Below are 12944 nucleotides of genomic sequence, written 5' to 3'. Positions count from 1 at the left end.
TGTGGTGACCTAGATGGGAGGGATGAGGGGGTGGGAGGAGGGACTAAGAGGGAGGGGATGTATGTATATATATAGCTGATTCACTTCATTGTACAGCAGAAACTAACACAACATCATAAAGCAACTATACCCCAGTTTAAAAAAAGTATTCATACTTGCATCATGCAGAGATAGCCACTGAATTGTCTTTTTTTTTTTTTAACATCTTTATTGGGGTATAATTGCTTTACAATGGTGTGTTAGTTTCTGCTTTATAACAAAGTGAATCAGTCATACATAAACATATGTTCCCATATGTCTTCCCTCTTGCGTCTCCCTCCCTCCCACCCTCCCTATCCCACCCCTCCAGGCTGTCACAAAGCACCAAGCCAATATCCCTGTGCCATGCGGCTGCTTCCCACTAGCTATCTACCTTACTACGTTTGTTAGTGTGTATATGTCCATGACTCTCTCTTTCCCTGTCACAGCTCACCCTTCCCCCTCCCCATAACCTCAAGTCCATTCTCTAGGAGGTCTGCGTCTTTATTCCTGCCTTACCCCTAGGTTCTTCATGACATTTTTTTTTCTTAAATTCCATATATATGTGTTAGCATACGGTATTTGTCCTTTTCTTTCTGACTTACTTCACTCTGTATGACAGACTCTAGGTCTATCCAACTCATTACAAATAGCTCAATTTCGTTACTTTTTATGGCTGAGTAATATTCCATTGTATATATGTGCCACATCTTCTTTATCCATTCATCCGTTGATGGGCACTTAGGTTGTTTCCATCTCCGGGCTATTGTAAATAGAGCTGCAGTGAACATTTTGGTACATGACTCTTTTTGAATTTTGGTTTTCTCAGGGTATATGCCCAGTAGTGGGATTGCTGGGTCATATGGTAGTTCTATTTGTAGCTTTTTAAGGAACCTCCATACTGTTCTCCATTGTGGCTGAACCAATTCACATTCCCACCAGCAGTGCAAGAGGGTTCCCTTTTCTCCACACCCTCTCCAGCATTTATTGTTTCTAGATTTTTTGATGATGGCCATTCTGACTGGTGTGAGATGATATCTCATTGTAGTTTTGATTTGCATTTCTCTAATGATTAAAGATGTTGAGCATTCTTTCATATGTTTGTTGGCAGTCTGTATATCTTCTTTGGAGAAATGTCTATTTAGGTCTTCTGCCCATTTTTGGATTGGGTTGTTTGTTTTCTTGTTATTGAGCTGCATGAGCTGCTTGTAAATTTTGGAGATTAATCCTTTGTCGGTTGCTTCATTTGCAAATATTTTCTCCCATTCTGAGGGTTGTCTTTTGGTCTTGTTTATGGTTTCCTTTGCTGTGCAAAAGCTTTGAAGTTTCATTAGGTCCCATTTGTTTATTTTTGTTTTTATTTCCATTACTCTAAGAGGTGGGTCAGAAAGGATCTTGCTGTGATTTATGTCATAGAGTGTTCTGCCTATGTTTTCCTCTAAGAGTTTGATAATTTCTGGCCTTATATTTAGGTCTTTAATCCATTTTGAGCTTATTTTTGTGTATGGTGTTAGGGAGTGATCTAGTCTCATACTTTTACATGTACCTGTCCAGTTTTCCCAGCACCACTTATTGAAGAGGCTGTCCTTTCTCCACTGTACATTCCTGCCACCTTTATCAAAGATAAGGTGTCCTTATGTGCATGGGTTTATCTCTGGGCTTTCTATCCTGTTCCATTGATCTATCTTTCTGTTTTTGTGCCAGTACCATACCGACTTGATAACTGTAGCTTTGTAATATAGTCTGAAGTCAGGGAGCCTGATTCCTCCAATTCCTTTTTTCGTTCTCAAGATTGCTTTGGCTATTCAGGGTCTTTTGTGTTTCCATACAAATTGCAAAATTTTTTGTTCTAGTTCTGTGAAAAATGCCAGTGGTAGCTTGATAGGGATTGCATTGAATCTATAGATTGCTTTGGGTAGTTGAGTCATTTTCACAGTGTTGATTCTTCCAATCCAAGAACATGGTATATCTCTCCATCTATTTGTATCATCTTTAATTTCTTTCATCAGTGTCTTATAATTTTCTGCATACAGGTCTTTTGTCTCCTTAGGTAGGTTTATTCCTAGATATTTTATTCTTTTTGTTGCAATGGTAAATGGGAGTGTTTTCTTGATTTCACTTTCAGATTTTTCATCATTAGTATATAGGAATGCCAGAGATTTCTGTGCATTAATTTTGTATCCTGCCACTTTACCAAATTCATTGATTAGCTCTAGTAGTTTTCTGGTAGCATCTTTAGGATTCTCTATGTATAGGATCATGTCATCTGCAAACAGTGACAGCTTTACTTCTTCTTTTCTGATTTGGATTCCTTTTATTTCCTTTTCTTCTCTGATTGCTATGGCTAAAACTTCCAAAACTATGTTGAATAAGAGTGGTGAGAGTGGGCAACCTTGTCTTGTTCCTGATCTTAGTGGAAATGCTTTCAGTTTTTCACCATTGAGGATGATGTTTGCTGTGGGCTTGTCATATATGGCCTTTATTATGTTGAGGAAAGTTCCCTCTATGCCTACTTTCTGCAGGGTTTTTATCATAAATCGGTGTTGAATTTTGTCAAAAGCTTTCTCTGCATCTATTGAGATGATCATATGGTTTTTCTCCTTCACTTTGTTAATATGGTTTATCACATTGATAGATTTGTGTATATTGAGGAATCCTTGCATTCCTGGAATAAACCCCACTTGATCATGGTGTATGATCCTTTTAATGTGCTGTTGGATTCTGTTTGCTAGTATTTTGTTGAGGATTTTTGCATCTATGTTCATCAGTGATATTGGCCTGTAGTTTTCTTTCTTTGTGACATCCTTGTCTGGTTTTGGTATCAAGGTGATGGTGGCCTCATAGAAGGAGTTTGGGAGTGTTCCTCCCTCTGCTATATTTTGGAAGAGTTTGAGAAGGATAGGTGTTAGCTCTTCTCTAAATGTTTGATAGAATTCGCCTGTGAAGCCATCTGGTCCTAGGCTTTTGTTTGTTGGAAGATTTTTAATCACACTTTCAATTTCAGTGCTTGTGATTGGTCTGTTCATATTTTCTACTTCTTCCTGATTCAGTTTTGGCATGTTGTGCATTTCTAAGAATTTGTCCATTTCTTCCAGATTGTCCATTTTATTGGCATAGAGTTGCTTGCAGTAATCTCTCATGATCTTTTTTATTTCTGCAGTGTCAGTTGTTACCTCTCCTTTTTCATTTCTAATTCTATTGATTTGAGTCTTCTCCCTTTTTTTTCTTGATGAGTCTGGCTAGTGGTTTATCTATTTTGTTTATCTTCTAAAAGAACCAGCTTTTAGTTTTATTGATCTTTGCTATTGTTTCCTTCATTTCTTTTTCATTTATTTCTGATCTGATCTTTATGATTTCTTTCCTTCTGCTAGCTTTGGGGTTTTTTTTTTTTGTTCTTCTTTCTCTAATTGCTTGAGATGCAAGGTTAGGTTGTTTATTCAAGATGTTTCCTGCTTCTTAAGGTGGGCTTGTATTGCTATAAACTTCCCCCTTAGAACTGCTTTTGCTGCATCCCATAGGTTTTGAGTCGTTGTGTCTCCATTGTCATTTCTTTCTAGGTATTTTTTGATTTCCTCTTTGATTTCTTCAGTGATCACTTCATTACTAAGTAGTGTATTGTTTAGCCTCCATGTGTTTGTATTTTTTACAGATCTTTTCCTGTAATTGATATCTAGTCTCATGGCGTTGTGGTCAGAAAAGATACTTGATACAATTTCAATTTTCTTAAATTTACCAAGGCTTGATTTGTGACCCAAGATATGATCTATCCTGGAGAATGTTCCATGAGCACTTGAGAAAAATGTGTATTCTGTTGTTTTTGGATGGAGTGTCCTATAAATATCAATTAAGTCCATCTTGTTTAATGCATCATTTAAAGCTTGTGTTTCCTTATTTATTTTCATTTTGGATGATCTGTCCATGGGTGAAAGTGGGGTGTTTAAGTCCCCTACTATGAATGTGTTACTGTCGATTTCCCCTTTTATGGCTGTTAGTATTTGCCTTATGTATTGAGGTGCTCCTATGTTGGGTGCATAAATATTTGCAATTGTTATATCTTCTTCTTGGATCGATCCCTTGATCATTATGTAGTGTCCTTCTTTGTCTCTTTTAATAGTCCTTATTTTAAAGTCTATTTTGTCTGATATGAGAATTGCTACTCCAGCTTTCTTTTGGTTTCCATTTGCATGGAATATCTTTTTCCATCCCCTTACTTTCAGTCTGTGTGTGTCTCTAGGTCTGAAGTGGGCCTCTTGTAGACAGCATATATAAGAGTTTTGTTTTTTTATCCATTCAGCTAATCTGTGTCTTTTGGTGGGAGCATTTAGTCCATTTACATTTAAGGTAATTATCGATATGTATGTTCCTATTCCCATTTTCTAAATTGTTTTGGGTTCGTTATTATAGGTCTTTTCCTTCTCTTGTGTTTCTTGCCTAGAGAAGATCCTTTAGCATTTGTTGTAAAGCTGGTTTGGTGGTGCTGAACTCTCTCAGCTTTTGCTTGTCTGTAAAGGTTTTAATTTCTCCATCAAATCTGAATGAGATCCTTGCTGGGTAGAGTAGTCTTGGCTGCAGGTTTTTCTCCTTCATCACTTTCAGTATGTCCTGCCACTCCCTTCTGGCTTGTAGGGTTTCTGCTGAGAGATCAGCTGTTAACCTTATGGGGATTCCCTTATGTGTTATTTGTTGTTTTTCCCTTGGTGCTTTTAATATGCCTTCTTTGATTTAATTTTTGACAGTTTGATTAATATGTGTCTTGGCATATTTCTTCTTGTATTTATCCTGTATGGGACTCTCTGTGCTTCCTGGACTTGATTAACTATTTCCTTTCCCATATTAGGGAAGTTTTCAACTATAATCTCTTCAAATATTTTCTCAGTCCCTTTCTTTTTCTCTTCTTCTTCTGGAACCCCTATAATTCGAATGTTGGTGCGTTTAGTATTGTCCCAGAGGTCTCTGAGACTGTCCTCAGTTCTTTTCATTCTTTTTTCTTTATTCTGCTCTGCAGTAGTTATTTCCACTATTTTATCTTCCAGGTCACTTATCCGTTCTTCTGCCTCAGTTATTCTGCTATTGATCCCATCTAGAGTACTTTTAATTTCATTTATTGTGTTGTTCATCATTGCTTGTTTCATCTTTATTTCTTCTAGGTCCTTGTTAACTGTTTCTTGCATTTTGTCCATTCTATTTCCAACATTTCAGATCATCCTTACTATCATTATTCTGAATTCTTTTTCAGGTAGACTGCCTATTTCCTCTTCATTTGTTAGGTCTGGTCCATTTTTATCTTGCTCCTTTATCTGCTGTGTGTTTTTCTGTCTTCTCATTTTGCTTATCTTACTGTGTTTGGGGTCTCCTTTTTGCAGACTGCAGGTTCGTAGTTCCTGCTGTTTTTGATGTCTGTCTCCAGTGGCTAAGGTTGGTTCAGTGGGTTGTGTAGGCTTCCTGGTGGAAGGGACTAGTGCCTGTGTTGTGGTGGATGAGGCTGGATCTTGTCTCTCTAGTGGGCAGGTTCACGTCTGGTGGTGTGTTTTGGGGTGTCTGTGGCCTTATTATGATTTTAGGCAGCCTCTCTGCTAATGGGTGGGGTTGTGTTCCTGTTTTGCTAGTTGTTTGGCATAGGTTGTCCAGCACTGTGGCTTGCTGGTCGTTGAGTGAAGCTGGGTGCTGGTGTTAAGATGGAGGTCTCTGGGAGATTTTTGCCGTTTGATATTATGTGGAGCTGGGAGGTCTCTTGTTGACCAGTGTCCTGAAGTTGGCTCTCCTACCTCAGAGGCAGAGCCCTGACTCCTGGCTGGAGCACCAAGAGCCTTTCATCCACACGGCTCAGAATAAAAGGGAGAAAAAGTAGAGGGAATTAGTAGAAGTATGAGGAAAGAAAGAAGGAAAGGAGGAAAGGAGGGAAGGAAGGAAGGAAGGAAGGAAGAAAGAAAGAAGCAAAGAAGGAAAGAAGGCAAGAAGGAAAGAAAGGTGGGAGGGAGGGAAGGAGGAAGGAAGGAAGGAGGGAAAGAAGGAAAAAAGACAGAAAGAAAGAAGATACAGTAAAAATAAAATAAAGTATAATAAAGTTATTGAATTAAAAAATTCTTATTTAGAAAAAAAAAGGGGACGGATAGAACCTTAGGACAAATGTTGGAAGCAAATCTATACAAACAAAATCTTACACAGAAGCATACACATACACCCTCACTAAAAGTGGTAAAGGGGGAAAAATCATAAATCTTGCTGTCAGAGACCACCTCCTCAATTTTGGATGATTCGTTGTCTAAAGGAGGGAAGGAAGGAAGGAAAGAAAGAAAGAAAGAAAGAAAGAAAGAAAGAAAGAAAGAAAGAAAGAAAGAAAGAAAGAAAAGCATAATAACGTTATTAAAATTAAAATTGATTATTAAGAAAAAAATTTAAAAAAAACCATGGACGGATAGAATCCTAGGACAAACGGTGGAAGCAAGACTATACAGACAAGATCTCACACAGAAGCATACACATTCACAAAAAGAGGAATAGGGAAAAAAATCATAGATCTTGCTCCTAAAGTCCACTTCCTTAATTTGGGATGATTGGTTGTCTATTCAGGTATTCCACAGATGCAGGGTATATCAAGTTGATTGTGGAGCTTTAATCCGCTGCTTCTGAGGCTGCTGGGAGAGATTTCCCTTTCTCTTCTTTGTTCTCACAGCCTACAGGGGCTCAGCTTTGGATTTGGCCCTGCCTCTGCGCGTAGGTCGCTGGAGGGCGTCTGTTTTTTGCTCAGACAGGACGGGGTTAAAGGAGCCGCTGATTCGGGGGCTCTGGCGCACTCAGGCCGGCGGGTAGGGAGGGGCACGGAGTGCGGGGCGGGCCTGCGGCGGCAAAGTCCAGCGTGACTCTGCACCAGCCTGAGGCCCAATGTGCGTTCTCCCGGGGAAGTTGTCCCTGGATCCCGGGAACCTGACAGTGGCGGGCTGCACAGGCTCCGCGGAATAGGGGTGTGGAGAGTGACCTGTGCTCGGACACAGGCCCCTTGGTGGCGGCAGCAGCAGCCTTAGCGTCTCCCGCCCGTCTCTGGGGTCCGTGCTTTTAGCCGCGGCTCGCGCCCGTCTCTGGGGTCCGCGCTTTTAGCCGCGGCTCGCGCCCGTCTCTGGGGTTCGCTCTTTTAGCCGCGGCTCGCGCCCGTCTCTGGAGTTCCTTTAAGCAGTGCTCTTAAACCCCTCTCCTCACGCACCAGGAAACAAAGAGGGAAGAAAAAGTCTCTTGCCTCTTCGGCAGGTGCAGACTTTTCCCCGGACTCCCTCCCGGCTAGCCGTGGTGCACTAACCCCTTCAGGCTATGTTCAAGCCGCCAACCCCAGTCCTCTCCCTGCGCTCCGTCCGAAATCGAAACCCGAACCTCAGAGCCTCAGCTCGCAGCCCCGCCCGCCCCGGCGGATGAGCAGACAAGCCTCTTGGGCGGGTGAGTGCCGGTCGGCACCGATCCTCTGTGCGGGAATCTCCCCGCTTTGCCCTCCGCACCCGTGCCTGTGCACTCCTCCGCGGCTTCGAAGCTCCCCCCTCCGCCTCCCGCAGTCTCCGCCCGCGAAGGGGCTTCCTAGTGTGTGGAAACTTTTCCTCCTTCACAGCTCCCTCCCACTGGTGCAGGTGCCGTCCCTATTCTTTTGTCTCTGTTTTTTCTTTTTTTTTTTCTTTTGCCCTACCCAGGTACGTGGGGAGTTTCTTGCCTTTTGGGAGGTCTGAGGTCTTCTGCCAGCCTTCAGTAGGTGTTCTGTAGGAGTTGTTCCTCGTGTAGATGTATTTCTGGTGTATCTGTAGGGAGGAAGGTGATCTCTGCGTCTTACTCTTCCGCCATCTTCAAGCCCTCCCTCTGAATTGTCTTTTGAAATTCTGTTTTAAAAGTATGTCAAGTACTTCCGTATGTGTACCTTTTCATTTGATTGCATCGTTCTATAAACTCTGATAAATTTTCAACTGTGTATTGACCATTTCTGCCACTCATTCTACAAATTCCCTTAACCTTCTACTCTTGGTTATCTCTGAGACAAAGTACTACCTGGTATATTAGCAGCTTGCCTTCTGAGTTCTGATAACTGTATCACACTGTAATCTCACAGCTCCCGGTTATGCAGCCATTCATTTCTTATTCCATTTCTATCTCCCCCATAGGCTAGGGAGGGGAAATTTCTACCTAGGGAGTTTAACATCATTTAACATCAATGTTATGTGTCCAACAATCTCCTACATGAATGAGAACATATGTCAACCACAGTGAGCACTTAAAAGTTATCAATAACTACTCATACACAGAAAGCTCTTTTTGTTCTGTGTGGGTTTAACTTTCTGAAAGCATTTCAACTCCTGATTTAAAGACAGGAGGAGAGAAGGAAAATAAAAGGCGCTGTTAGAAAAGAAATATATCTTTATCTATCCTAAAATGTTCAGACTTGGTTGAGACGATAGTTTAGGATTACTGTGATCCAGAATGTACCTCTCTCCTTGGAGTACTTATCTATGTGCAAAGTTATCCTCTTCTTACCAATAACACATACAGTAATGGCCTCTTCTGTTTTATTTATAGCTACACAATGCCTGTTGGCAGCCCTAGGGTTGCTTGTATGATTGAAATGGCTGCAGATGGAAAACCTCCAATACGGAAAGAAGACACCAAGATACCTCATGTGTCCCAGGTAGATACGCAAATATCCAGTTTCAAACATTACCAAGTGTGCCCTCAATATTTCAAAGTGTTTAAGTTACTAAGCATTAGTCATATTTCTTTAGAGAACAGATTCCTTGTAAAAAGCTCTCAACAAAACACCAGAATATTCATCTCTGATACTTTAGGTATAATTAAATATATTTAATACTGCCTGTCACTATAAAAGTTTTATTAAATTTTAACAACTCTCACACTTTGCATATAATATGCTTTATTTTAATAAAACAGCTCAGGAATGGGGAAAGATTAGCAAGATACAAAACAGTGCTTAAAAACTTACACTTTTATAGTCTATGCTAGTGCTTGCGTTATGCTGTTTAAAGTCCCTTTTCAGGGTTTTAGATTTACAGGAAACTTTTCTTAGAAACTCTGAATGAAGCTAAATTGAAAGAAGAGAGGATGTCTGTCCCTCCAGAGTCAAGGCAATTTGCTGAATTCTCTTCATTTTTATGATGTTGTTGGCTACATGCTTCTTAGTATGACTTTACAGCAATACATTTAAGATAAAGAATTTCTGATCCATTTGATCATCATGGAGAGTTAATTTGTATAATTAGAGCTCCAAAGTGCTAATTTGGGTACACAATAAAGTTCGCAATGTGTAGTGCCCTAATGAATTGGAAATTTCCTTTTATTTCTATTTTTTCTGGGTAGTCTCCTGTTGAGTGTATACAGACATCCAAAAGAAGCACATAGGAATATCTAACATTTGCATAAGTATATTACATTTTCCAAATTATGGCCATATATATCATCTCATCTATCTCCACAAGAACCCTCCAAAGAATGATTATCCTCTTTATAAGGCTAAGGAAACTGAATGTCAATGTCTAAAATTTCATGGTGAAAAAGCAAGAGACTTGATCCCTGATTTCCTGATTCCCAACTTTTTTTGTTCCCTTATAATACACTTTACGCCTCCTCATTTGCTGATGCAGAGATTCAAAACTGTCGAGTTGCTCATCAGGATAGGTATAAAATTGGTTTCTGTGTTTTAAAAAGTATGCTAGAGCCCAAGATGACCAAATATGTAGATTCATGACATGGAATATTCAAATGGTGGAAAATATACGAAACACTCATAGTTTTGTGAAAAATCCAATATAAAGCAGCCAAGTGTGATTTTTATCTTTATTAATTCCTTATAGTCAACTACTTTTTATATTGAGAACTCCATATTTTCTTATGAATAGCATATAATATAACATAAATATTAATGAATTATATCTTAATTCATAGAATTAAATTCTAAGCATTTTTATACTTTAACTCATTTAATCCATACCAAAAGAAAAAAACCTGTGAGGTAAATACTATCCTCTTCAAATAAAGAGGAGTAAAGTTAAGGCAAAGAGAGGTTAAGTTTCTTGCCCAAGGACACACAGCTATTCTGGGATTCATATGCAGACATTCACACTAAAGAACCCGTGCTTTTAACCAACACTATGCTTCCTCACAACCTTTGAAATGGTGTTTTCCCTTAATCATTCTATTGCAACTCTTAACTCTTTTATGTAATTCTCACTTATTGTGTGCTATTATTTTTTGTGGTGATAAAGAACCACATACTATAAGATTTATCCTCAAAAAGTTTTTAAGTATACTGTAAAATATTGTTATCTGTAGGCACATCGTTGCACCTTGCATGACTGAAACTTTATACCCATTGAACAGCAACTCCCCATTTCCCTCTCCAACCAGCCCATGGCAACCATCATTCTACTTTCTGCTTCTAAGACTGTGACTACCCTAGAGACCTCATATAAGTGTAATCACCCAGTACTTGTCCTTCTGAGCCTGGCTTATTTCACTCAGCATAATGTCCTCAAGGTTCTTCCATGTTGTAGCATATGATAAGATTTCCTTCCTTGATAAGGCTGAATAATATTACACTGCATGTATATACTGTGCTTTCTTTATCCATTCATCCACCGATGGACATTTGGATTGCTTACACCTCTTGGCTATTGCGAATAATGTACAATGAACATGAAAGTGCAAATATTTCTTCAAGATCTGTTTTCAATTTTTTTGGATAAACCCAGAAATGGAATTGGTAGATCATATAGTTCTATTCTTAATTTCTTGCAGAACCCTCATACTGTTATCCATGGCAGCTGCACCATTTTACATTCTCTCCAACAGTGTACAAAGGTTCCAATTTCTTCACAGTCTTGTCAACACTTGTTACTTTTGGTTGTTTTTTTTATAATGACCACCCTAACAAATGTGAGGTGGTATCTCATTATGATTTTGATTTGCATTTCTCTGATGAGTAGTGATATTGAGCATCTTTTCATATACCTTTTACATATGCCATTTCTATGTCTTCTTTGGAGAAATGTCTCTTCAAGTCCTTCTTTTCCTAGTTTGTTGAGTCTTTTTATCATGAAACAAGGTTGAATTTTGTCAAATGGTTTTTCTTCATCTACCGAGATGATCATGTGAGTTTTATCCTTTGTTCTGTTAATGTGGTATAACACATTTATTGATTTTTGTATGTTGAATCACCCTTTCAACACAGGGATGAATTTCACTTGTTCATGGTATATGATTCTTTTACTGTGCTCTCGAATTTGGTTTGTTAGTATTTTATTTAAGATTTGCATCTATATTCATCAGGTGTATGAGCTTGTAATTTTTTTTCATAGTGTCTTTTTCTATCTTTGGTATCAGGATAATGCTGGCCTTATAGAAAGAGTTTGGAAGTGTTCATTCCTCTTCAATTTTTTGAAAAGTCTGGAAAAGACCAGTATTAATTTTTCTTTAAATATTTTGCAGAATTTTTCAGTGAAGACATCTGGTATTGGGCTTTCTTTGTTGGGAGGTTTTTGATTACTGATACATTCTCCGTATTGATCTGCTCAGCTTTTCTATTTGTGATTCAGTCTTGGTATGTTGTATGTTTTTAGGAATTTATCCATTTCTCCTGGCTTATCCAACTTGTTGGTGTATAATTGTTCATAGTCATCTCTATAATCTGTATTATTTCTGTGACATCAGTTGTAATGTTGTCTCTTTCATTTCTGATTTTATTTGAGTCTTCTCCCTTTTTCTTTAATTAGTGTAGCTAAAGGTTTCTCAATTTTGTTGATCTTTTCAGAAAAACAACTCTTAGTTTTGTTAATTTTTTTCTATTGTTTTTCTATTCTCTTATTTATTTCTGCTCTAATCGTTATATAATTTCATTCCTTTTGCTAATTTCAGACATAGTTTGTTCTTCTTTGTCTAGTTCTATGAAGCGTAAAGTTGGGTTGATTTGAGATCTTTCTTTTTAGTGAAAGTGTTTACTGCTATAAACTTCCCTCAGTACTGCTTTTGCTACATCTCGTAAGTTTTGGTATGTTGTGTTTTCATATGTCTCAGATATTTTCCAAATTCTCTTTTGATTTCTTCTTTGACCCATTGGTTGTTTAAGAGCACATTGTTTAATTTACACATATTTGTGAATTTTCCATTTTTTCCTTCTGCTATTGATGTCTACTTTTATTCCAGTGTGGGTGGAAAAAATATGATTTTCAATCTCCTTAAATTTGTTAAGATTTGTTTTGTGACCTAACATGTAATCTGTCCTGGTTAACATTGCAGTGTGCTTAAGGAGAATGTGTATTCTGCTGCTGTCAGATGGAATGTTCTATATGTCTGTTAGGTCTATTTGTTCTATAGTGTTGTTCAAGTCCTCTGTTTTCTTATTATTTTCTATATGAATGTTCTATCCCTTATTGAAAGTGGGATATTAAAATCTCATTCTATTATTGTACTGTCCATTTCTCCCTTAGTGCTGTCAATGTTTGTTCCATATATTTGAGTGTCTTGGTGTCAGGTGCATATATATTTAAAATTATTGTATCTTCCTGGTCATTTGATTCTACTATCATTATATAATGTCATTCTTTGTCCCTTGTTGACTGAAGTCTATTTGTTCTGATATGTGTAGCCACTGCTGCAATGTTTTGGTTACCATTTCCATGAAATATCTTTTTTCATCCTTTTGCTTTCAGGCTATGTGTGTCCTCAAATCAAAAGTGAGTCTCTTATAATAGAATATAGTTGGATCTTGTGGGTTTTTTTTAATCTTTTTTTATTCATTCAGCCACTTTATGTTTTTTGATAGGGAGTTTACTCCATTTATATTTAAAGTAATTACTGATAAATACTTGCTATTTCCATTTCAATCATTGTTTTCTACCTAGATTTCCCCCCCCCCCTTTTGCTCTATTGCTCTCTTCCTTTGTGTCTTA

At 38.3% G+C, this 12944-nt stretch overlaps 1 protein-coding gene across 1 annotated transcript in view; it reads left to right on the top strand.

Annotated features, from left to right (window-relative positions):
• The window catches only part of EYS (eyes shut homolog), a 1685417-nt gene that overhangs the window by 1406812 nt on the left and 265661 nt on the right, over positions 1-12944 (top strand). The window contains exon 32 of the mRNA XM_033867388.2: positions 8563-8671. Coding sequence (XP_033723279.1) covers positions 8563-8671 — 109 coding nt within the window. The remainder of the gene's footprint in view (positions 1-8562; positions 8672-12944) is intronic.

The sequence above is a fragment of the Tursiops truncatus genome, chromosome 12 (assembly GCF_011762595.2).
Source record: "Tursiops truncatus isolate mTurTru1 chromosome 12, mTurTru1.mat.Y, whole genome shotgun sequence".
NCBI classification, from domain to species: domain Eukaryota; kingdom Metazoa; phylum Chordata; class Mammalia; order Artiodactyla; family Delphinidae; genus Tursiops; species Tursiops truncatus.
The sequence above is the reverse complement of the archived record's forward strand: the minus strand, read 5'-3'. Positions and strand labels throughout refer to the sequence as shown.